Source organism: Cyprinus carpio, chromosome B12 (genome assembly GCF_018340385.1).
Source record: "Cyprinus carpio isolate SPL01 chromosome B12, ASM1834038v1, whole genome shotgun sequence".
NCBI lineage: Eukaryota > Metazoa > Chordata > Actinopteri > Cypriniformes > Cyprinidae > Cyprinus > Cyprinus carpio.
Window position 1 is genome coordinate 23,823,960 of NC_056608.1, and position 26,476 is coordinate 23,850,435.

General features: G+C 35.6%; 1 protein-coding gene and 2 long non-coding RNA genes across 3 annotated transcripts; all 3 read right to left on the reverse strand.

Annotated features, from left to right (window-relative positions):
• Nucleotides 1–461: 461 nt before the first annotated feature.
• Nucleotides 462–6,111, reverse strand: LOC122139290. The gene is made up of 6 exons (XM_042736006.1): nt 5,666–6,111; nt 3,929–4,004; nt 3,796–3,859; nt 3,396–3,481; nt 1,342–1,611; nt 462–829 (listed from the first exon to the last, which is right to left on the reverse strand). Exons 2-6 carry the CDS (start codon nt 3,945–3,947, stop codon nt 615–617), a joined length of 654 nt encoding a protein of 217 aa, XP_042591940.1. The 5' UTR covers nt 3,948–4,004; nt 5,666–6,111; the 3' UTR covers nt 462–614.
• Nucleotides 6,112–16,906: 10,795 nt separating this feature from the next.
• Nucleotides 16,907–18,035, reverse strand: LOC122139294. The gene is made up of 2 exons (XR_006156190.1): nt 17,924–18,035; nt 16,907–17,754 (listed from the first exon to the last, which is right to left on the reverse strand). It is a non-coding gene; the product is annotated as an uncharacterized LOC122139294 (long non-coding RNA).
• A 7-nt stretch (nt 18,036–18,042) lies between these two features.
• On the reverse strand, nt 18,043–19,667 carry LOC122139291. The gene is made up of 3 exons (XR_006156187.1): nt 19,512–19,667; nt 18,872–18,954; nt 18,043–18,203 (listed from the first exon to the last, which is right to left on the reverse strand). It is a non-coding gene; the product is annotated as an uncharacterized LOC122139291 (long non-coding RNA).
• Nucleotides 19,668–26,476: the final 6,809 nt, after the last annotated feature.

A 26,476-nucleotide genomic window follows, 5' to 3' on the forward strand; every position in this document is an offset into this window, starting at 1 on the left:
TTTAACGAGCCCAAAAGAGCTCATGTTACACCTCTCTTTACCTCCTTGCACTGGCTACCGGTTGTTGGCTCGCATCAAGTTCAAGACATTGATGCTTGCAAATAGAACAGCCACAGGCTCTGCACCCGCCTACTTCCACTCACTACTACGAATCTACATCCCCTCCAGAAGTCTGAGATCCGCAAATGAGCGATGCCTCATGATACCATCACAGGCTCAAAATCACTTTCCAGAACATTCTCGTTCACCATTCCTGGCTGGTGGAATGATCCTCCCACCCCATCTGGAATGCAGAATCCCTGATAATCTTCAAGCAACAGCTGAAAACTCATCTCTTTTGAAGCTACTTGCCTTCATCATAAAAAAATAAAATAACAAAAAAATAATAAAAAACTGTGTTTCTCTTTATTTATTCCTTCTCTTTCTAGCGTGTACTTATTTGAACAATGTCTAAAACTTGTTATTACAAGCACTTCCTGTGTCTGTTTGCCTCTTTAAGAAAAATTGCTTTATGTATCCCCAACTGTTAGTCGCTTTGGATAAAAGCGTCTGCAAAATGACTAAATGTAAATGTATTTCTGCACCATATGAAAACTTGTATTGCCGAGTCAGTGCTATATCACAGTTTCTGGAGGAGTGGTGTTGTCTTCATCATGTCTGATGCATAGAAACATCCTTTTTTGGAATCCACAAGACTTGGTGAAGTTTGGTTTTGTTTTGCAAATGATTGTTATTATGATGATGAAGAGGATGATGATGAAACAGCCCGCAACCGAAGTGATGATAGGATACTTAGATTTGGGATCCTCTGTTTTTACTGATAATGGATCTAGAAACAAACATAAGACATAAATTCATCCCATCAGCCTGCAGACCTTCACAAAATGCTTCTGCTGCTGAGAATCTGATCAAACTGGACAGTACAGGTGAGATTTACTTCTTTTCCCACATTTGCAGTCACATCATCACAGCTTATACTGCAGCCATCTGAAAATTAACAGTAGGCTATATGTTATAAATCGATGTTATAGTTATGTTAAAGAAACTGAACAAGAGTGTGATGTTTAACGTGCTGTGAAAGTGAAACAACAATAATCTGGGGTCATCGCCGATCCTTTAACGCAAAGGGGTTAAAGTCATAAACTCAATTTCAGCCTATCAACCTGCAGACAGTCAGATTCAGAATCTGATTTCACAGGTAAATCTACACATCTCTATTCTGATTGTAATATCTCGAGAGATGCATTACTATTTAGAAACCATGATCATGCAACAGTTAGGCCATACACATGGCAGTAAATTGCAGTAATTTTTTTGAAATATAAACAGCATATGCCATACCTGATATGTCCACAGTGAATTCTGTTTGTTTCACTCCACACTTTGTTTGCACAAAGAAGCTGAATTTTTCTGTCATTGCTGTAGTTGTAGTGTAGCGGCATGTGAAGCTGGAGTCTTTAGGAAGCTTTTGTTTACAGATGACTGAGTCATTAGGGTATCGAAACATACCCATTTCAGTGGAACAATCACGGCTCTGCAGTGAGACGTTGCAGGTGAGAGTTACTTCTTTCCCCACAGATCCAGTCACATTCTCACAGCTTACAATGATATCTGAAATATAACAATGTATATCATATAATACAGCAACTGAACAATAAAAAAAAAATTATTTTTTGACATCTCATGTAACTCTTGAACTTATCTGTGTAACATTGTTTATCAAGAGTTGTTGCGTCTGTGTTCATGTCAGTCATATAATAAATATGATTATTTTATTATAAACCCTTTTCATATAAAATCACTGTATTTAGTACATTAAACATTCAATAAGATTTGATCTCTAGTAGTGGAAGGGCTACATTTTATTATTCAACATCAATTGTAGCTTTTATACAATAGCCATATACACTCACCTAAAGGATTATTAGCAACACCTGTTCAATTTCTCATTAATGCAATTATCTAATCAACCAATCACATGGCAGTTGCTTCAGTGCATTTAGGGGTGTGGTCCTGGTCAAGACAATCTCCTGAACTCCAAACTGAATGTTAGAATGGGAAAGAAAGGTGATTTAAGCAATTTTGAGCGTGGCATGGTTGTTGGTGCCAGACGGGCCGGTCTGAGTATTTCACAATCTGCTCAGTTACTGGGATTTTCACACACAACCATTTCTAGGGTTCACAAAGAATGGTGTGAAAGGGGAAAAACATCCAGTATGCGGCAGTCCTGTGGGCAAAAAATGCCTTGTTGATGCTAGAGGACAGAGGAGAATGGGCCGACTGATTCAAGCTGATAGAAGAGCAACTTTGACTGAAATAACCACTCGTTACAACCGAGGTATGCAGCAAAGCATTTGTGGAGCCACAAACACGCACAACCTTGAGGCGGATGGGCTACAACAGCAGAAGACCACACCGGGTACCACTCATCTCCACCACAAATAGGAAAAAGAGGCTACAATTTGCACGAGCTCACCAAAATTAGACAGTTGCAGAATAGAAAAATGTTGCCTGGTCTGATGAGTCTCGATTTCTGTTTAGACATTCAGATGGTAGAGTCAGAATTTGCCGTAAACAGAATGAGAACATGGATCCATCATGCCTTGTTACCACTGTGCAGGCTGGTGGTGGTATAATGGTGTGGGGGATGTTTTCTTGGCACACTTTGGGCCCCTTAGTGCCAATTGGGCATCGTTTAAATGCCACGGCCTACCTGAGCATTGTCTCTGACAATGTCCATCCCTTTATGACCACCATGTACCCATCCTCTGATGGCTACTTCCAGCAGGATAATGCACCATGTCACAAAGCTCGAATCATTTCAAATTGGTTTCTTGAACATGACAATGAGTTCACTGTACTAAAATGGCCCCCAAGTCACCAGATCTCAACCCAATAGAGCATCTTTGGGATGTGGTGGAACAGGAGCTTCGTGCCCTGGATGTGCATCCCACAAATCTCCATCAACTGCAATATGGGCCAACATTTCTAAAGAATGCTTTTAGCACCTTGTTGAATCAATGCCACGTAGAATTAAGGCAGTTCTGAAGGCGAAAGGGGGTCAAACACAGTATTAGTATGGTGTTCCTAATAATCCTTTAGGTGAGTGTATACACTAGCACATTATACAGTCTCTGCATGCTGGCTAATTTTTTTTAAATCATGTGCATCACATATAATTGGTGGAAAAATCTCAAGATTCTTTAGTTATTATTGAAAATGTGATTCTGTACTTATCTGTACATAGAGCCAAAGACATTTGCACTGAGTATTTTTTAAAAGAGCCACATGTTTTGTACATCTATGAATCTGGTCTGACATTATTTTCATTATCTAAGATTTAGTCCTGTCTTCTAAATTCATACACACTTTCTAAAGGAAGTTTATTCTCTTACCCAAATCTTCAGCTTGACAGACAGCAGTAAAGGTCCAAACCAATATGAACAGCTGCACAGCATTTACAGCATCCATGGTTGTGATTCTTTCAAAAGAAAAGATGGCATAAATGTGTATGAGTGATTACGAAAGTTAAGGAACCTATCTTCAAATGCATCTTTCTTATATCTGATATTATACAGAATACAATAATTAGTATATATATATGTATACACTGATTTTACAGTGCCACGAAAGAAATCGAACGCGATCACAAAATATCTTCTGTATTCACAGGCATATTTAAATACCTGCAAAATGTGTAAATCACATTATACGAAAACAGCATGCCCGAGTTAAAAACGTTCCAGCTTGTTACTGATTAGTAAATAAAGATAATTATTTCCTATTATTGCTCACCCGCGCTCTGTATGTCTCCACCGCGTGAGTTTATTCCACTCTGACGCTCTCTGCTGCTCACGAACTATTATGGGACACACAACAGTTCATTTTGTTATAACATCTTTGACCAGCAGTTGGTGCTGTTACTAACCTGCAGATTTCCCCTTCATGCCACTATGGTGATGATGACAGACCAAACCCCATCAGCAGGCCTGCGTCAAAGTCTGCTGAAGATAGTAACCATAGACATGTGATAATGCTTTCTGTCTGTTGTTATGAAAACAGAACGTTTAAAGGGGTCATCTGATGCTACGTGCAGTTGTTTGAACTGAAATGTGTGTTGGCAGTGTGTGTAAACAACCACCCTATAATGATAAAAATCCAACAACCAGTGTCAGCCAAGCGGCAACCTCCCACTCTCTCTCTTGAAGCCAACACAGATGTGATTTGAACTGTAATTCATCAACTGGCTGCTAGAGGCTGGCTGCATAAGGGAGGCAATGCCCAACTTTACAGCAGTGAAAAAACATTTACAGCCATGGTTCAAAAAATGATTTTGGTCTATAAAGCTAATTTTGCCCTTCATGACAACTCTGAGGGGGTGAATATTTTTTATATAACTCATCCGTTTAAATTATATTAAGCATTAAAGTTCTGCATAATTAAGGGTGTGGCCACTTGAGTGACAGATGGATTACCGCTGCTTACACCGGCGTTGAGCTATGTGGGCGTGGCTTCAGCAACCAGCTCCCACCTTTTTGCCCCTTTTCGATTATATGGGAGTGACATGCGGTGACGTGCTGCGCAAGATGGTGACGGCCCACTCCACCCACTTTGAGCTTCAAAAACGCTCTTCAGAAAACTACAGGTGACGTCACAGACACTACGTCCATGTTTTTATACAGTCTATGGTTTCTTACATTAGACCCGCCCTGAACAGCTGTCATCAGTCCGCCATTGTTTCATCACCGGAGCAGATGTAGACAAGAATGACTCCTAAGAGACTGATGTGTTCTCAAACTCCCGCAGACCCAATCAACCATAACGACACGCCCCATTTTTAAGGCATCAAATTACAAGCTAATATCAAGTGTGACAACAACTACCTTAAATGACCAAAACCATCTTTCGGAAAATTGTATTGGAAGTGTCATTTACTCCCGACATCTGAGCTGCTGAAGACTCAGTGGATTAAGTTTGTTTTTAAGGGAATGTGCCCTCGATCTACCTAAAAGCATCTATGTTCGCGTGAATCATTCCTGATCCAGCTTCACCTACAGAAGACGTAAGTACAAGGGGTTTTTTTTTTATTGAATCTTTGCAAATCCCCATTTCTAAAAATGTGCTAATAAGCAAGTTTCATGATGAATGCGGCTAAAGTAAACAGTCCCTCAGAGAGCGGCTCGGGAAACTTCTATTTTAGAACAAGCCATGTCTAATGATGATGGCTCAGGAACAGCACATTAATCATGATCCATCATTACATCTACATGTATAGGTTCAACGTCGATAACATCGACAGGTCTCTCTCTCCTCTTCCACATACTGGGCCACGGTGGCTGAATTGTGTATTTATTCCAGACAAAGAGCACAAGCACTGCTTGGGTTATTAACCTTCTCCCTGTTGACTGAGGTTCAATAAGCTGATCACTGGTAAAATGACTGAAACAGACCTTTGAGTGACTCGAAGCAGAAAAAAGGTCTTGATGTATGTTCACCAGGCACCCTTTTCAAAGGTCGACATCAGCAGGAAAAATGTGAAGAAGTTGTACATAACACTTACTTTTTTTCTTTTCTTTTTAAAATAATTTAATAGAATCAAAGAAGAACACAGGACTAGGTGTTAAAAGCTGTGCCAATAAGTGGTGAGCACTTTTTTGAGATTTACCTTATTGATAAGAATGGTAGACAATCAGCTGACTGGAATTCTTCAAGTTGTACAGGAGATAATCTTGATCCGGGCACAATTTTGGTTCGATAGAGCACAGGCTGCATCATCAGTAGTGCGCCCTTCTATCCTTGGGTGTTTCGGCCTTTCATCTATATACACTCTCCACAAGGGTGGCCTGCTGCAAGACGATCAGTCCTCAGCTTGCTGCAAGTGCTCCACCCTTCCCAGAAATGATCCAAGTCTGCGGTTGTCCGAGATGTTGAAAGATGGGAGTTTTTTAGTGATTTATGCTTTACTTGGGGCCCAACACGGATCGTTCCGCTTGAGCCAGATCCACTGACTACTTCTTTCTGCCTCCTCTCTGAGACCTCTCTGATGGTCTTCCGTAAGGCTTGAACATGGATTCTGAGTTCTTTTAGTAGTCTGATAACCGATAACACCACAAATCCACTACAACCCACTTCAACTGGATAAAATTTAGTGTTGCAGCCGTGCTGCATTATTTCTGCAACAAGCTCTGCATAGCACAGTTTCTTTCGCTCATAGGCTTCCTAAAGTTATTTGCCCTTCTCTGACAAACAATGTTGCCTTCGGGGTATTTCTCCGTCTGATGCTAGGATCTTTAGGACCTGATTGTGTCTCCAGGTGTACCTCCCTTGCATGAGGCTGGTTTTGCAGCATGCCATGATGTATTTGAGAGTTGCTGAAGTTGGGCAAAGGGCACAGGTTGGATCTTCCCCGTTCAAGCACAAAGAAAGATCTAGTGAGTCTCCTTCAACTAAATTAGGCACAGCTACATTTCACCCAGTTTCCTGGTCTGCCCTACTCATCATGTGATGATAAAAACATGCTCCAGATAGTCATCTTTAGAGAGTAGCCTATCACAAGTCTTTATTGAGTTGACAAAACCTTACTGTTCACACTATTAGAAAACTGCATGTGCAGAATATTAACAATAAATAGCTACAATGATCAAACATATCTCTAATTTACCTTTATGTCACAGAAATCAATATAAAACATAAACAGAGTTCTGAAATATGCAACCAGGGTTATATAGTTCAGCAGTGAAGTCTAACAGAAAGAGTAGTTTATTGGAGTTCAAATAAAGCTTGTGTCTTTCATGAGCATGATACAAATTATCCAAAAAAACAAAACAAAAAAAAACTGTTTGGTACTGCTGAGTCAATTCTGTTATATAACATTTTCTGGATGATTGCTGTTGTCTTCATCATGTCTGAAAATCAGAAATGTCCTTTTTGTTTGGGGTGTTTTTTGGGTCATTCTGTAAATGATTGGCATTATGATGATGATGAGACCACTTATAAACAGCAGCGATGACGGCGATCTTAAATCCATTACCTTCTGCTTTCTTCTGTAAAGATGTTTTCTGATCCGTCCCAGGGAGGTTTTTCTGGAAAGGGTGAGTTTTAAATGTTTTATGACAGCGTTTTTAAATAATAAAACTCAACTTCAGCCTATCAGGAATCTGTTGATTATTTCTTGACACAATTTAGAAACCATAATCAAACATCAAACTTCCTTAAATACTAAATTTCACATGATTTAAAATAAATATATAAATGTGCTGGCAAGAGATTAAAAAATGTTTTTTGTGTTGCTCCAGTAACGTGGAGCTCAATAATCAATAACCATGATAGAATAAGACCTCTCTTTCCAGGAGTGACGACTTCAGTGATGATTTCAGGTTTGATGGTCGCTGTTAAAAGATTTTAAACCACTGTTAGCAGACGGAAAATAAATGTACAGCTGCAAACATTTATGAAATTATAAACAACAGTATTATTTACCAGTATTTAGATTTACGTCTACAGTGAATAATGTTCTTTTGACTCCACACTTTGTTTGCACAAAGAAACTGCATTTTTCTGTCATTGCTGTAGGTGGAGTGTAGCTGCATGTGAAGCTGTTTCTCTGTTCACAAGAGTTCACAGGAAACACTTCTTTATGGATTGTTGAGTCTTTATAGCTCTCAGGGTATTGAAACTTATACATTACAACGCAGCATTTAGCACACTGCTTAGAGATGTTGCAGGTGAAATTTGCTTCTTTCCCCACAGATCCAGTCACATTTTGACAAGTTACACTGCAGAAATCTGAAAAAAAAAAAAATAAATAAATAACAGCAATACAGTTTAAGAATATTAAACATTTATATATTTTTAACAAGAAAGAATTCAGATTCACTTCCACACAGTATTGTGCATTTGTTGTTTATTTTATTTATTTATTTTTGTATATCAAATCAAATTTGACCAAATAATATTTTTTCCCTCATTATCTTTTAGATTTAGTACATCGCCATTCTCACACCACGTTCTATGGGAAGGTTTATTCTCTTACAAACATCAGCTTGACAGACAGCGGTGAAGGTCCAAACCATAATGAACAACTGCACAGCATTTATGGCATTCATTGTTTGATTCTGCAATAGGAGAGAATTACAGATACCTCACAAATGAAATCATAAACATGACTAATGAGGAAGTGTTTACAGAGCAGATACAGACTTTTAAGAGGACGAAATAACTTTCAGAAAACTTTCAGTGTTTTACTTGGATTGAATCAGTACTTTTAGGAATATTTTATTCAAAAACAATATATATTTGATTTAATAGGCTACAGAATATGATAATTACAGTTAAAGCGTTTCTTGACTTCAAGCCTGAGAATATATGTCAATAGCCCTACATGTATGTGTCTCATAATTTCGCAAGGTTTTACACAACATAATAACTCATGCTTTAATTTTGATGTTTTTAAGGGACTTATGGGTGCAATAATATAGCCACAAAAACACGAACATTCTTACAGTAAATCACTGCGAGTACACAATGTAACACCCGTATATCAGCTGAATCTAAAGCGCTGTGACACAAATCAAACGCCCCGAACAATCTGTCCAATAATCTTTACTGTCAGAACCCAAAACTAGTAATTCTATAGGAAACACTGCAACATTTAGTAGTTCAAATGAGCACAAAAACGTTTTCTATAGCCTATTCATATTCTTTTTTTAAACATCTGCACAATGCATAAACACCATGCACGTATTGATGGTTTTCCAGCAGCGCGTTATGAACTAGTTAATAGAAAAGGAATTATTTCGTGTTCAGAAAGAGTTATTTCTCACCTGCCGTCTGTGTGACTCTCTCTGCTGCGCACAAGAAAACGTATAAATAAGGCTACTAAACTTGAAACACGGCTCGCAGTTGTTCGTGTTGTTGTAACCAGCAGTTGGTGCTGTTACTAACCTGGAAATTTCCCTCGCAAGCAACTTCCGTCACGCCATCTGCGATTCGGAGATGCGAAATCAAATATTTTTTTCTGCAAACTCCACCAGAGTCTTGTTTTACATGTCCCCAAGTATCACTGTGGTCATTTTCATATCATTTTACTGTATCATTCTTAAATAATTGCATGCCAAAATCATGAAAAATGCTATCTTTCTCACTATACACTCGAATTTTGAAAATTCATAAAAAATTTTAATCAAATTGTGTTCTGGAAACTCCACCAGACTTCTTGTTCTACATCTCCCCAGGTACCACTGTGGTGACTGCCATCTTACTTTACTGAATAATTTTTTTTATTTATTTATTTATTTATTTTTTATGATTGCTTACCAAAATCATGGCCAATGCTATTTATGTTGCTATAAGGACACATTTTAAAAATTCATAAAAAAGGAAATCAAATTGTTTTCTGCAAAACTCCACCAGAGCCTTGTTCTACATGTCCCCAAGTACCACTGCAGTCATTTTCATATGACTTTACTGTATAATTTTTAAACAATTGCATGCCAAAATCATGAAAAAATGCTATCTTTCTCACTATACACTCAAATTTTGAAAAGACATTAAAAAAAAGAAAAAAAAAAGTTTTTTCTGCAAAAGGGGGGAAACTCCACCAGCTTATTATTCTACATCTTCCCAAGTACCACTGTGGTGATTGTCATCTTACTTTACCTGTATCATTGTTTAATAATTGCTTACCAAATTTCTGACCAATGCTGTTTAGGTTGCTATATGGACATATTTGAAAAAATTAATTCATGAAAAGTTTAAATCAAATTGTTTTCTGCACAAACACCACCAGACTCTTGTTCTGCATCTCCCCAAGTACCACTGTGGTGATTGTCATCTTGCTTTACTGTATCATTTTTTTAATTATAAATAATATATATATATATATATATATATATATATATATATATATATATATATATATATATATTAAAACAATTCTTATCACTATATCTGCATGTCTCATTAATGAGATTGCAATGATGGAGAAAAAAAGCTTTTGGGGGTTCTGAGAACCACAACCAAGCTGAATAACCACTAAGCTATAGTGAGCCGCTTTATTAAAATACCTGGAGTTGGGGAATAATACACCAAATTGTTATATTCACCTCAGCATTACTTGATCTAATTCACAATATCTCAAATACAATTTAGTAGACATTAATTGTATTCAGTTGTGCTTTAGGCACTAAAACAGTTCAATACTTTCTAGTCAATCACATTTTTATATTGAAATAATGAAGATTTCTGTGCCACCGCAGGACTGGTTGCTGGGCCCCTCCCTGGCCACCCCTATAAAAACAACCCTCCATCACTGTTGGCAGGGTCAATGATAAAAAAAGGGAAACTTCTTTAGAGTATCACAAGTCTTTATTCATTTCATTACTTTTTAAAATAAGACACAGTCCAGAATATACCAGTAACAGTAATGAATAAGCTCTTATTACTTTGCAAATGCAAAATAATTAATGAAGACATCCCTTAAAAGTCAGACCTTTTTCTGCTGTCTCTCGTTGAGATGTTTTTGATATGTTCTTGTTGAATTTTTCTGGAAAAGTGGGTTAAATTTAAACTGTTTAAATCATAAACAGTGAGACTTCTCCACAGATCAACATCACGATATGATTCTTCTGTGAGAATGTGATAAAACTGATTTTTTTGACACACAGTGTATCTACATACTGGTATCTGCACAGTCTCTAAAAACACCCTGTATCCCATAGACAATCATACAACAGTTTCATTCTTAAATGCCAAAAGAACATATTTTTAGGTGATTATAAAGTTAGGGCTATTCTGATAAGAAACTCAAGAGCAGTTTTCTATCTGGAAGAATAATTAATAATTATAATGTGATATATACAATAGTTTTTTTTTTTCTCTCTCTCTCTCTCTCTGGTGCAGTGGGGGGTTTCTAAAACAGATTATAAACTCAGTTCTCAATATGGGAGCATCAATTATTAGAATATAGAATATAATACCTTTCTTGCCAGGAGCCTCAGTGACTACTTTCTGGTTTAATGGCCCCTGGTTAAACAGATTTTGAACCACTGTTAATAGACTGAAAATAAATGAAAAGAATTATAAAACGCAGTATATATATTATATGGTACCTGGTATGTTGACGCTGAATTCAGTTCTTTTTATTGCACACATTGTTTGCACAAAGAATCTGAATTTTGCTGTCATTGCTGTAGGTGGAGTGTAGCGGCATGGTGAAGCTGTTTCTCTCTTTTTCACAGGGGGGTCCATATAAAACTCTTGTTTACAGACTGTTGAGTCTTTATTAGCTCTCAGTGTATTGAAATACATACATTATTATACAAACATTTAGCGGACTGCTGGGAGACCACTGCAGGTGTGAAAGTTGCTCTCTCTCCCCACAGATCCAGTCACATGATCACAGCTTACACTGCAGAAATCTAAAAAATAACAGTATTTATATATTTACAGTATTTATTATTAAGCAGTTGAGGAATAATAAAAGGTCCCTGTCATTTTTAACATTTTCAAATCTCTTCCTACACTGTAGACAATTTCAAGGGTTACTTACTGCAGTTACTGTAATTAAGATTAACAGTAGCAAACGGGATAGTTTGGTACAGTAAATTAACTGTAAAAAATCTAATTCATCAGAAATATCTCCACCTTAATGTGTCTGTATCATGTCAGTCAAATAATAAAAGATACAGACAAAAGTAAACTTAAAACAAAAAACAAAAAAACACACTGATGCTGAACTACAGAACATTGTCAATTATTCTGCTTAAAGAAAAAGGTAGATGAATCGTACAGGGTTATGAGTTAGCAATTAACAATAATACTGTAAAAAAAGAATAATAAGGACAATAAATGTGTTATCAATTATATGTTGCATGAAACTTTCCTTTTCTTTGAATGTTGTAATCCAGCATCAGATACAGTTTTTGGGGAGAATAGTTTCTAGCCTGTATGTGTGTTAATTAGTGTTTTTGATCTAAGAGCCGGTCTCCTCAAAAAATCTAACAACGGTTTGTTCTCTTACCTTCATCTGCTTGACCAGTAAACAGTGTTAAGCCCCAACACAAGAACGAAAACAGTTGGAGCCGCAACATTTACAGCACTCTCCATGGTCTTGAATTCTGCACCAAAGAAAATACGAAAACAAACAACCCAAAATCATAAATTGGAAAAATAAAAAGATGAAAAAAAGTTAAAATATATGAAAAATTAAATTTGCTTTTTATGACCAATTATAACATACTTAAACATTAGATGGTAGATTAAAAAAACTTTAAAGAGCAAAAACTCAATTGTGCAAGCTCTGTATCTCTTCACACTGAGTTTTATTCCAGTCACAATGGAGCATTAAAATAAGCTTTCAAAATGGACTCAGCGACCTCTTTGGCACATGCATATATTCAGGCATTCTGACAAATCTTCAGATCTGAATGTTTGAGGTGGGAAAAAAACTGTGGTGTGGTAGCCACAACAATTAAGCTGTTACCATTTTAAACTACGTCAACATTGATAGAGATGGTTGTCTAATAATATTTGCATGCATACTAGTGATATAAGATCATATAATAATGCAAGCATCTTCTACAGCATAATCCGACATAACAAACATCCTATGAGAGGCCCTAAAGACATAATTCATTCTGGCACTCTCAACACAAATACATCACACTTATTTAAACATTTATTCATGACTTTACACCCACTACATCTCCTTAAAGACCAACACAAGAACGAACAGTTGCACACACATACATACAGCTTTTCAAAAGTCATATTGCTTGCACAAACATACATACATTCTCTTTACATTGACACACATACATATAAAATGTATGTATGTGTAAAAATAAAAAGATGGCGTTCAGCCCCAACAAAAAGGGTGTAAGATTTTTTAAACGGAAACCGGTTTTGCGTTGAACACACCTGTGCCTAATGACGCAAGAGTTGCAGACTTTGGCAGCTGAGAAGCAATTGCTTGCCGTAATGAGTACTGAGCGAATCTGTTAATTGAAAGAGCACAGATTCCTTTCTATCTTCGACAACTGAGATGTATTCCAGTGTAACGCTGGCATCCGCAGTGGGTCTTCAGTGTGAGTTAGGCAGACACAAAAAAAGAGTCACAGGCTTATTCTCATAACAAATAATGAGCGACAAGACTATCTTAAGTGGACTGAGGGTTAGAGGGATGAAAGCTGTCTAAACCTCTGAACAGGTGGTTCTTCCGAAGAGAATGGTGTAGACATATTAAAAATTACACATTTTTAGAGAGGTTGTCTAATAATTATGCATGCTACTTTGATTATATAATATATAAATGCAAGAAACTTCTAAGCATAATCCTACATAACAACATCCATGAGAGGCCTAATACAAGCAATAAGTCATTCTGGCACTCTCACACACTACATCCTCCGTTCACCCGTACATATATTTTGCTGTCACACACTGACATTCTCCTTTTCACATATATACGAATTTCTAATTTCACAACCATAATTCTCCTTCACATAGATACATTTTTGCTTTCACCACAATCATAAATACATTACTCCTTTCCCATACACACATATATATATAGAAGTATGTATGTGTGAGAGAACGTATAGTGGAAATGGAAGGCAGGGTGAGTTCAGCCCCACCAAAATGTTGTAAGATTTTTTAAAACGGAAACGGTTGTGCGTTGAAACACTGTTCCGATGACGCAAGAAGTTGCCAACTTTGGAGCTGATACGCCCTCTTCCGGGAACGACGATGAGCGAAAATCTGTTAATTGAAGAGAAGAGGACAGATATGAGCATTCCTCCAACTCTGTGTAACGGGGCTCCGAGTGGTCTCCAGTGTGAGAGGCGGACCCACGCATATGTATTTTTAATATATCGTATCGTTGGCTATTGCATCGAGATGCGTATCGTATCGGCCTGAGTCATGAGATGCACAGTCCTACTACAAGAGCGTCCTGGCCCTGCAATAAATAAACAACCCGCCGTCTGTACTTCACCTGTCACTGATGCTAGAACCTAAACCTTATGATGTAATACATGTAGGCTCTGGCTCGCCTCAGTGTCCTTTTTTGACGACATACATCCTTAAATAACAGCCGACTGACTTTATCACTGTGTAGATACTGATGATAACGCCTCTGAGCTTTTCAAATTGCTCATGCACCCTACCATCACATGATACTGAATCTACAAAATAGCTAAAAATGCTACCGTATATGATATGAGGCCACTTCTTCAAGTCATTCTCCCAACCATTTACCACGGAGGGTAAAAGGTACTGTCATTTCACCCTTTTTAAGTTCATTGAAGTTGTGTTCCCATATCGTTAGCAAGTTTGGATCGTTAAATCTTGAATGACTGTCAACTGTTTTGAATGATGAATGAATGTCACATCTCACTTGTTTACTTCGAACCGGAAGACACTCCCATTTTTTCAAGGCCTCATGGGGCGTAGGAAAACTTGTGGATATTTTATGAATGCATTGGCCTATAGTTACGAAACTGAACATGTGTCTGACGGTACTCCAACAGTTTCACGGCAGCACCACCTTGTGGGCAAACGTTATAGTGAAATCTCCAAAAATGCTAATAACTTTTGAGTACAATAGCTTATTGTAATGAAACCGGTCTCAATATATTATATATACAAATTTTACCATAGTCAGCCGAACTTCCTGTCTGCCATTTTGTTTCATATTGAAAAACTACTTTTTCCAATTCCTTTTTCCTTTTTCCAAATTCCATTTTCACCAAATTTGACGCGTCTGAGGCCGTATCTCTGCAAAGCTTTGACATACTGACACTTTGACATACTGAACTTTGTGTGTGCCATTCTCACCTCGCACAGAACACACCACATTGATTTGATAATACTGGTCAAATACTGGTCAAAAGTGATAAGCCATTAAATCATATTACTAGTGGTTGTATTTATGCTTTTTCAGCCATTTTGACTAAAATCATCTTAAATGGCGTCAGTTACTCATTGCTACAGTTGCTCTGATGCTTGCTGCCTTGCTTGCTTCTGTAGTGCTTGGCATGCTTACTGGTTGCAGCTATATTCCCCCTTGTTTTGTCTGGAGACTCCCTCATTATGGGAAGAAGGGAAAATTTTGAGTCACCGCACAGTATGTGTGAGGTACTCCTATCTATTTTTATTTCTGCTTGAGTGCAGTTGTTCAACTACACTGGCATGAGAAGCATGCTTTAAAGCTGTGCACAATATAGCAAGTTTGATTTGTAGGAAGGTGGTTTTTTTGTTTGTTTGTTTTTTTCCCATTTAGGCCAGTGCTAAAAATGATGTCATGTTTTTTAGCAAACATCCCACATGAAAAAACAAGCAGCTGCATCCCTAAAAAAAACCCCAGCATATGCTGGTTAGCAGTGTTGGGGAGTAACTAATTACATTTCAAGGGAAATTATGTCATTTAATTACAAAAATATTTGTAACTGTAATCAGTTACAGAGAGAAAAAATGTGTTATTGAATTACTGTTACTTATGAAAATGTAAAGATTTAATTTATTTCTTTCCCAAATCGCATTGACTGCTCTAAAATATAAGATAGCAATGTTTCAGGAGTTTAGGACACAGAATAGGACCTGTTTCGTATGATAACTTTTATTTCCTACAGTATATGGGTTCATGTATATGCTTTTTTTTTTTTTTTTTTTTTTTTTTTTAAGACTAACTGTTAGATGCCAGTGTTTTTCTGTCATAGCTTTGCAAATATTTGATTTCAAAAGTATCTGTATCATAGCTATTAAACTATTATTTCTTGTTGTGGTTTTAAATCTGTATTTCTTTCTACAACTAAATGAGAGCAAAGCTGAGATTGTTGTCTTTGGACCCCCCAGGTGCTGTCTCTGATATCACTATTAATCTAGATTCTATCATCATCAAACATTCATCCTTTTGCTAAAAACTTAGGTGTATTAATCTTGACACTGATCTGAATTTTGACAAAAACAGATAAGTGCTTTTTTTTCAACTAAGATAAATAGCTAAATTAAAAATCTATGCTCACTTTTAAGGATTTGGAAATAGTTACTCATGCCTTCATCACTTCCAGACTTGATTATTGCAGTGCGCTTTATATGGGTGTCAATCATTCATCGCTTGCAGTTGGTCCAGAACGCAGCTGCGAGGTTGCTTACTGGTACTAAGAGGAGAGAAAGCATTTCTCCTGAATGTTTTTTTTTTCATTTAGAATTTATTCACCTTAGTTTAAAACTAAAAAAGAATTTTTAAAATGTAAAAAATATATATAAAAAATATTGTCTTCCAGTCTCATCTGCTTCCAGGTATTTTTAGCTGTACGCAGCATGTTGTGCTGCTTAAACTTGCTAATTGGTGTTGTCTTACCATATTATTTTAATGTATTATTTTAATTATGAACACACTGGTTTGTAGTGCAAACAGTTTTACCATTTACTTAATTTTATTTCCCTACAGCGGCTAATGAACCGGAAGTCTCGCACATTCACAGAAAACGGCTTATGTCCAGGTTGAAAAATAAGGTGGACTGCAATTATTTTATTTTAAAAGTAGTCATCTGAATTTCAGTAGTTAGAGTATGCCACCACACAACGCTTTTCACTAAATAAAATAAATAGTAAATAAATCTTATTTTCTTTTCTGAACAGTCGCGGTAAACAGTGTATCTGTTTTTGTTTCAGGTGACACAATGAAGTCGAGGGCATGGATGCTGACATTGGAGAGACAAGCTGATTTCATCACTGGTCTGGCTGCCATTTTTGCCATTTCAGTTTGAAGTATGCTGAAGATGTGGTCATGCTGTAAGATGATCCCTGAATATGTTCTATAGTGTGTCCTGGTTCAATGGAGAGAAGCATGATCATCTGAACCTCTTTGCTGGAAAGTTTAGACAGGATTTATTAAATGGCAAAATAAATGTACGAAATATTTTGTGTTTATTTGAATTGAACATATCTTTCCAGTGATGGGTTAAAAGATCAGATTTCTAAACAACAGTATTTTATACTAAATTAACAATATTTTAAATTAAAAGTTGTTAATTAACAATACATTGTATAATAAATTAAAAGCATATTACTGGCTACTGATTTGCACAACTATTTCAGTTTACACTGTAATTCTACAGCAGAATACTGCTAAATTGTAGTAATCTGATGGCATTAACTGTAACTTCACAGCTAAATCAGTAATTCTACAGGAGCATACTGCCAAATCAGAGTATGGAATAACTACCGTGAGGTCACAGTATACAGCTGTCATTTCACAATTATTTACTGTAAAAATGATACAGTATCTTACTGTGAAAGTAATGTAACTAGTTTACAGTAATTTACTGTGAATTTACATACAGTAAATTACGGTGAAAGTAATGCAACTAGCAGCCAGTAATTTACTGTGAATTTATGGTCAAATTTTTTTACAGTGTACAGCCAGAGTTATATATTAGGTTTGAGATATAATAAAGCGTGTGTCTTTTGTGAGCACCATATAGAAAATCAAACAAAGTCAGTAGTTTCATACTGTTGACTTAATCCTTATATATCTGGGTGATTGCTGCTGTCCTCATCATGTCTGACAAACAGTAACATCTTGTTCTGAAAGTTTGGTAAAGTTTGGTTTTGTTTTGTACATGATTGTCATGATGATGATGAGGAAGATGATTAAACCGCTCACAGCCACACTGATGACAGTATCCTTGAATCCAAGACCCGCTGCTGTCTCTGGTGGAGATGATCTTGCTTTGTTAAGTCCTAAGTAAACTGAAGAAATAATCAGTGGTTATATTAAATATATAATAACTGTATTACCAAGAGTTTTACTATGGCCCCTGTTAATAGTTTTTAAACCATTGTTAGTAGATTGAACATAAATGTACATTTGCAAATATTTACTTAATTCTAAACAAAAATGTTACGGTAAATGCAGTACCTGTTGTGTCAACAGTGAAACTGAGTTTCTTCCATCCACACGACGCTTGCACAAAGAAGGAGAATTTTTCTGTCACTGTTGTAGTTGGAGTGTAGCTGCATGTGACGCTTTTTCCTCCGTTCACAGGATTCACGAAGCACTTGTCTACAGATTTTTGAGTCTTTATATTCAAACATATAATTTTTAATGCAGCATTTATTTATCAGCAAAATGACGCTGCAGGTGAGATTGACTTCTTTCCCCACAGATCCATTCACATCTTCACAGCTTACACTGATATCTGAAAAATAACAATGTATATCATATAATACAGCAACAATAAAAATCTGTTGAAACTCCTGATTTTCACAAATCCAGAATTTATTGTGTCTGTTGCCATGTCAGTATTTTAATAAATATAGAGTGAGTCTTTCATTAGAGAAGCTATTCATAAATAAAAGCACCGCATGTTTTGTCATCTCTAGACATGGGGTAGTCAGATGTTTTATTATTTACAATGAATTCTAACTTATTTTCTAAAAGCAGAATAAAACAGCAGTTTCTGCATTTAACTTCATCTTGTTTCTTTTAATCATCTGCATCAGATATAGTTAGTGGAGAAAACATAAGATCCTACTGGGTCATATATAATAAATAACTGTACAAATTACAGAAGTGTGTATTCATGATTGAAAATGTGATTTTGTACTTCCTTATGAACACATTGTTTTATGTGACAGAACTTGAGAATATAAGCACATAAATTGGTAGGGAAATTGTATTGCTCCCTGACCTTTATGGATTTCCCTTCCTATTGTGTAAAATGTTCAAACAGTAAATAATATATAAGAGCCAAAAGCACTTACTGTACACTGGGTATTTTTAAAACATATTTTAACTATGAATCAGATCTGATTATTCATATTTCATTATTTCAGATTTAGTTGAAGGTGAAGTTTATTCTCTTACCTTTATCAGCTTGACAGACAGCAGTAAAGGTCCAAACCAAAAAGAACAGTTGCATAGCATTTATAGCATTCATGGTTGTGATTCTGCAGTAGACAAATGACAGAAATCTGCATCAGACATTAAACTTAACTAATAAGGAAGTACAGATAGAAAGTAGATAGCTGAAAAGCTCAGCAAAAGTTTAACTGGATTAAATTAGTTCCATAAAGAATATTTTTAGAAGTACTCAAAGCCATATGGACAAATTTTATGGTGCTTTAAAGTAGTTGGAAATGACCCAAGGATGATTAAACAATTAAACAGAATTTCAGTTGTTGTTTTTTTCTTTTTGGTTTTCTATTTATGAAATTTTCCTTTATGCTTCAAGAAACACCAACATCTAATGCAGCTTTAGATGATTTATATTTCATCTAATACAGAATATGATAATTACACAGTATACTCAAAGTTATTGCACTACTTCAAGTCTGAGAATATAGCCAAAGTTTTCTATATTCAGAAGGATTTTGAAATATCTGCAAAATGTGTAAATCGCATAATACAAAAACAGCATGCATGTATTGATGATTGTCCAGTAGCTGGTTATTGGTTAGTAAATATAAAGGGGATTATTTCTTGTTCAGAGAGAGTTATTGCTCACCCGAGGTCGGAGTGTCTTCACCGTCTGAGTTCATTCCACTCTGAATCTCTGCTGCTCACAGGAGCCTATAACAGAGTCTACTAAATTTCACTTTCAACATGACTCCATGGGCCCCCATGGGCTCAACCCAACCATTAAGTCTTTGCTGCAGTTAACTCTTTCCCCGCCAGCATTTTTGAATAAAGTTGCCAGCCACCGCCAGTGATTTTGATGATTTTCAAAATGGATCAAAAGCCTCTACTTTAAAAAAAAAAAAAAAAAAAAAAAAAAAAAACAGTTTTATTCTAGCTTAAAGCATTCTTTTTTTTTTTTTTTTATCAACACTTGAATATGTAGGTTTCATAAAAATGTATAATTTTGAGAAAAAAGATGAGAAAAACACATTTTTATCAAAAACTACATCTGGATAATATTCATTACGATTATTAAAGCATAAATCCAGTAAATCGCTTCCATCGACACCTCCAAAGCTTGCACAGACATATACCACTTCCTGGATCAACATTTTACTCCATAAAATTATGCAGTTTTCATTTATATGCCGTATATTGCTGATGATTGCATTATTTATGCATCTGTTTACATAAGAGATTGCTAGCTTTTCCGTCCTGTTCATGTTTGTTTATGTTCGGGATGTTTGTACTCGTTCAGAAGATATGTAATAGAGCCCCTGAGTGTATTACAGTGAAAACAACAAAACGAGTAGGAAAGAGTTAATAACCTGCAAACTTCCCCCTACCATTATGATGATGACAGGCCAAACGTCATTCCTTTGTGTGTGGGGGGAAATTTGCAGGCAGTGCTAGGAATTCTGGGCATTATATCAAATTAGGGTATGTCCAGAATTTTTTTATAACTGGACTTAATGGCTCTAGCTCTCCATTACACGCATGACCAAAATTAAAAATGTGAAGGCGGTGCCCTTGCGTCAGAACCTGAACACATTAGGGAGATTTTCCTCTTTGTAAGGCACTTTTTTTTTTTTTTTTTTTTTTTTTTTTTTTTGTAAAACTGGTTTTGAACAACACGTATTGTGAGAGGTGATATATACATAAAAATTAATTGAATAAACTTATCAACCCATGAGAGAACTGTCAATACAAAATCCCTCCCATATCAAAGTTAAACAGGTTTTTAATGGATTGCATCACATGCACACAGAGTCGTTAAACATCTTAAAATATGAATGCAGTTTGCTGAAACTTTTCCATCATATCAAACAATACAAGCCTCAACGGTTGAGCCTGGAGCGAGATGTTTCCATGTTGCTTTCGCTGTAATTAACCTGCGTTTAAAATAGTTTTGGACTCATTGTTTTGTCATATAATAGAAGTGTTAATCTGTCAAGTCTCACCCATTGTTTTCAATGTTTAAACCCTTGGCGTCATGCTGACAGCTGGAAATCAGTCCAAGTGTAAAAGCCTCATTTGGCTTCAGTATGGTAAAAACAAGCATAGTCAGTATGATCTATCTATAGTCTGTGGTGTCTAACTAAATAAACCAAACACAAATGTGTTTAATTCACACAATGTGGAAATCAAGTATTGCATCTCTGATTGCCAAATGAACAACTGAGAATTTTGTTGTATTAGACTAAATCTTTTTTTCCAAAATTAGTGCTGTTTTATTACCTACTAAAACACAATCAGTAACTTCACATGGGAAGTTTGGAGTGTTACGAGAGTCTGCACAAACTTGGTCCTAACAGAACATTTTACAAGCGAACCCCATATGAAAGACCAGGACCACAGTGAAAGAATACAGAAACTCAACAAAACGTAATAGTGTTTTCTTTGCTTTCAGTTTATAACAAAATCAGCTTTGTTCTCTTCGGGAATTACAAACAAGCAGCAATCCTCCAACAAGAGTCCTCGAATGACACTCAATCAACAGCAAAATGATGCACATATTCAACTCAGAACAAGAAACGAGATGTACGTTCAGGTGGTGCTTAAAAATGATTTCGTATCATATTGATATTCATATTGGTCAAAGACAATTGCTTTCATAATCTGGAGACGCTCTCTGCTGGTAGATGAATGCATTGCAACAGTAACATTATATTCATCTGACAGCAGACTTTACCATTCACCACAAAATAAATTTGCACCATTTTCAATGGTATAACTTACTCTTCACTGAAGACAAGTTTATTAAAAATGATAAAAAGAGATTTCAGACAAATTTTAGAGTATAATGACACTAATTATTTAACAGCAATTTAGTAAATAAATTCAATCATAATGCCAATACAAAAGGTTAATGCAATGCAGCTATATGATGCTCAAAAATGCTTAAAAAACAGTTTACACAATATTTACTTAAAATGCATTAAAAGTCTTTGAAAACACAAGGACAGAATTATTATCTAATGCAGAAGATAATCTCAACATAGCCAAATACTCTCTGATTCATTAGTCTGACCAATATATTGATCTAGCATTTTTACTGACATAGTACGTGAGTTTTACAAATCAGCATCTTTTGTTAAACTGGACATTATCACATATATGAAAAATTAAACAAAATTCGCTGTTTTCATAGTGTTTCTTTCTAAACATTTGTTGGCGTCACTGTTTGTTCTTCAGAAACACCTCTTTCATGATTCTTCTGTAATCCAGACGTGTTGGTGCTTTTGAACCTCTTCACACAAATGATTGTCACACGATGAAGATGATGATGTTCCACTGATGACGACGGCATCAGTTCCAATACCTGATTGATCTGTTTTATAGTACAATTAAGAATAGTTCATAAGAATTATGAATGTTACAATATTGTTTAATTAATAAAACAACTTGAGAATATTTGATCCTAATGAAATTCTCACATAGACTTCGCAATAGAGTTAGAATTTGTAGAATTTATTCATATGAAATTTAAACATATTAGGATATGTCAGAAAATATATTTGGAAACTCACCTATAATAAATAACACTTCCTTGTATCTCAAGCATCCTTAAATATTCATTGCAGTAATTTATTATTTTTTTTCTGGAGCTTGACATTAAAGACTTTTTTTGACAAGTAGTGGACGAGCAGTTTCCATTTTTATAGTAATTTGTAACAGTAAACAATGATCGATACTTATATTTAAACATGGTAAAAATTCCAGTATTAACATTATATAACAATAGCAAGTTATACTGCTATATAACAACTATACAGAAGCCGTGTCCTTGAAGTAGCCTAAATTTGTACTCAGTAAACAACTATAATAGAACAGAATACCTTTCTTGCCATGCAGGAGCTTCAGTATCAGTATCATGTTGCATGGGCTCTGTTAACAGATTTTAAACTGCTGTTAGTAGACTGAAAATAAATACAGTAGCAAACATTTCTTGAATTTTAGAGTACAGTATTATAAGTAGAGATGCACCGGTTGACCGGCCATAAATCGGAACCGACCTCTTTTTCCAGAAGTGCGCCCGCATACAATGGATTCATTCGAATTCATGTCATTGAAAGTATTTCGAAATCTGTTTTCTTAATCCCACTCCCACTGAATTTCTGACTATTACTGCTTGCTCTTTTTTTTTTTTTTGTGCATCCAGGAGCCGCTATCGATATGTGGAGTAGCATGAGAGGCTTTTACTCTGATCACAGGGATTGTAAGGAAGCTCTTGTGCACAGATTGAGGTGTCATAGATCCCAGGGTATTGAAACACATACATTACAATGCAGCAATCAGTATAATGCAGAGAGATGCTGCAGGTGAGATATAGGCCTACTTCTTTCCCCACAGATCCAGTCGCATCATCACAGCTCACACTGAAATCTGAAAAATAACAATGTTTATTAAATATAATACAGCAACACATTCTAACATATCCAGACTTTCCAACATTATGCTAACATATCCAGACTTTTGTCTGTGTCCTTGTCAGTAATATAATAGCCTATCACTGCACATTTTAGATGTGTCCCTAAATAAACACAGCTTATTCAAAACAGACATGATATACATCACTGATGGAAATGTTTGTTTAATGAATATTGCATGCATAAGCATGTGATGTTTATTATTTCTAATGGCTTCAGTGCATTAACTAATCATGACCTTTAAAAACTGACCTCTCAAAACGTGTTTTAATATAATTCACACAATGTGGAAATCGAGTAAAGCATCAATCAAAGCATCATTTTCGAAATCTTAAACAATCAAGAAGTTCAGACGGGAAGTTTGGTGTGTTTCATAATTCTTTGTTATTTATTTCTGTATTCTTCTAGGCCATCATAAAGAGAGGCTGTACAAACACGGTCCTTACAGAACTTTATACAAGCGAACCACATATGAAAGACAGGAACAAAGTGAAAGAATAAAGAAAGTCGACAAAATTTAGTGCTTCCTTCACTTCGACAACAACATCAGTTTTGTCCTCATTTACATTATAACTAACAGGCAGCAATCCTCCACCAAGAGTCATCAAACGACACTCGATCAACAACAAAACGATGCATAGGCCTATAATCACCTCAGAACAAGACACAAGATGCAAATGAGAGCAGAAGAATTTCATGCCGTTTATGTACATTCAGGTGCTGCTTAATTAAAAATATAGTTTCATATGATAATCATATTGGTCAAAGAACAATTGACTGAATTCATCATAGCAGGGCATGACAGATGCTCATCAGCAGTCAGTCAGACGTGATGTGTGTGTTTGTTTGTATGTATGTGCATATAGAGCAGTATATCGACACACCGCATGTGTGACAGACACTGGACATTACATCAACATTAAACATGAAAAGTGAACAAAATGACATAAATGTGTGTACAAACACCCACAAACCGAGCAAAGCATCACTGGACCTTTCCACTCTCGCTCTGGTTTCGTATGTTTGGCTGAAGACAGCGCTCTCTGCTGGTAGAAGAATGCATGGCAACAGTTACATTATATTTAAATGACACCTGAGCAGAGAATGGCTTTCTGACTTTATATGCACCTAAAATCACACAAGACTATTCAACATCATGCTCTCTGGATATACAGCGCTGTATCGATAAGGTGGACTATATTAGAGGAGCAACAGCAGATCAGCACTGGCGGTTCACGAATTGAGTGAAACTCACAAAACACTTACAGGTCATGAGTTCACACCAAAATCAACACAAAAAGTATTTTAGTTCAAGATTTTGAGGACCATGCATGCATTACAGCAATGGGATATAAAAAGCGTGCTTCATTGTCAGGGAAAATAATGTCTAATGTCACAATTTCAATATCAAAAATAAATAAATGGTCTTAAAAATATTTGTTAAAGATATTCAAGCCCATTTTAGGACAATTCAATAATAATAATAATAATAATAATGCATTTTATTTAAAGCGCCATTAAATAATATAAACATAAATAATGGTCCTAAAAATGAGCTTCATTATCTTTACCTAAAATATTTATTTATTATACATCATTGTAGTATTTTTTATTTTCTTTTGGTATTTTAAATAATGCCAATTTCAATAAAAAGTAGATGTATTACAGTTTGTCAGTCTACATTAAATGGAAACTAAAGAGCATAAAATGATGGGAATTGCAAAATAAATTCAGATAAAGACATTGGAAGAAATGTGCTTAATTGTCATGAAAATAATGTCAATCAAAAAATAAACAAATAAACCCTTAACGGTCCTAAAAATTCATATCTTTTCCATTCGATTTTGGAGTGAAATGTGACTTGGATGTGTTTTCTTGTGATATTCACCCAAATAACTTTACAAAGTTCCTAAACAGACATTATTTTTTCTTGTACTTCCTATCTGCCCTTTAGACTCACTGTAGTCACGACAGCTCAGAGAGTTTGAGGAAATGTTATTTTACACCATATTTACTCACTAAAACACCACATGATTATCTGCAAAAGGATCCTTTAAGGAAAAAAACAATGCTTGAGATTGAAATGCGATGCTGGAATCTCGTCACCATGGTGAAAAACATGGTACATTCAATGCTTTCAAGCTCCCAATTCATCATGTCACCGTGAGCCCCGTGCCGTGTAATTAAACATCCACATATGCGTCGATCACACAAACAGGCCTATGCTGAATATTGCATGTGGCAGTTTTGATTTTGACACCACATTCATTATAAGTTTTAAAACATTCCTTAAATAGGTGATATATTTTTGCGCATATACACACTCTCTCTCTCATCGATTACATAAGAAAGCAATAAGGGGAAGTGCGTCTTAAACACTGACTAACTGCGTTTAACAGGAAAAAGATGACATTCAGTGTGCTGCGTGGGTAACAGGTCCGTTTGACTCATGAACTACACGCTGTGAGCCTCCTACCGACTTCAGCTTCTGTTGAACCGAACAAACACGATAGATTGTCACTAGTCAGCCATGCTGTACACAGCAGACAACATTCAGCCAAGAGAATAATGCAGAAAGACAAGGACGAGAAGCTAAAATAGAGCATATTCAAGAAATTAACTATACAGACAAAGATACGTGTCTCGCTTCACTGCAGAAATCATTTTCTCAAATCTTTTTTTTTTTTTGTCTTGTTTTTTTCACTAAAATACATAAACATCCCTAAAATGTACTTTTGCATATTCTGCTCTCAGAGAAACATCTTGGATTTTGCACACTGAATTTTTTCCTGTTTTGTCTTGTATCTTTCACTAAAATTTTCAGAGAAGATATTTGAATCAAGTTTATTTTTCTTATTTTATTGGCAAATAAATCTAACTAAACATTTAGTGAGTGTTTTTTTTTTATTCTTGTTAACAAATATTTTTATCAAGTTTAATTCTAAATGTTTTAAATTTTTTTTTATTTTTTTTTTAATGGAAAACAAAAATGCTAATAAACTTAATTTAAATATCCTTAAAAAATACTCTTACATGTTAGAACTTCAGAGAATATATCTTGATTTAAGTTTATTTTAATTCACTTGCAAATAGTTTTTTCTCGTTTTAAACAGAAATCTAGTTTTTAAACAAAATTTAGAGA

Excerpts from the sequence above, each read along its gene's own strand:
- LOC122139290 (XM_042736006.1), bottom strand. Across the intron at positions 1,612-3,395 it reads CTGTCAAGCTGAAGATTTGG|ATATCATTGTAAGCTGTGAG; the intron begins GTAAGAGAATAA and ends GTTATATTTCAG. Across the intron at positions 830-1,341 it reads ATTCACTGTGGACATATCAG|ATCCATTATCAGTAAAAACA; the intron begins GTATGGCATATG and ends GTTTGTTTCTAG.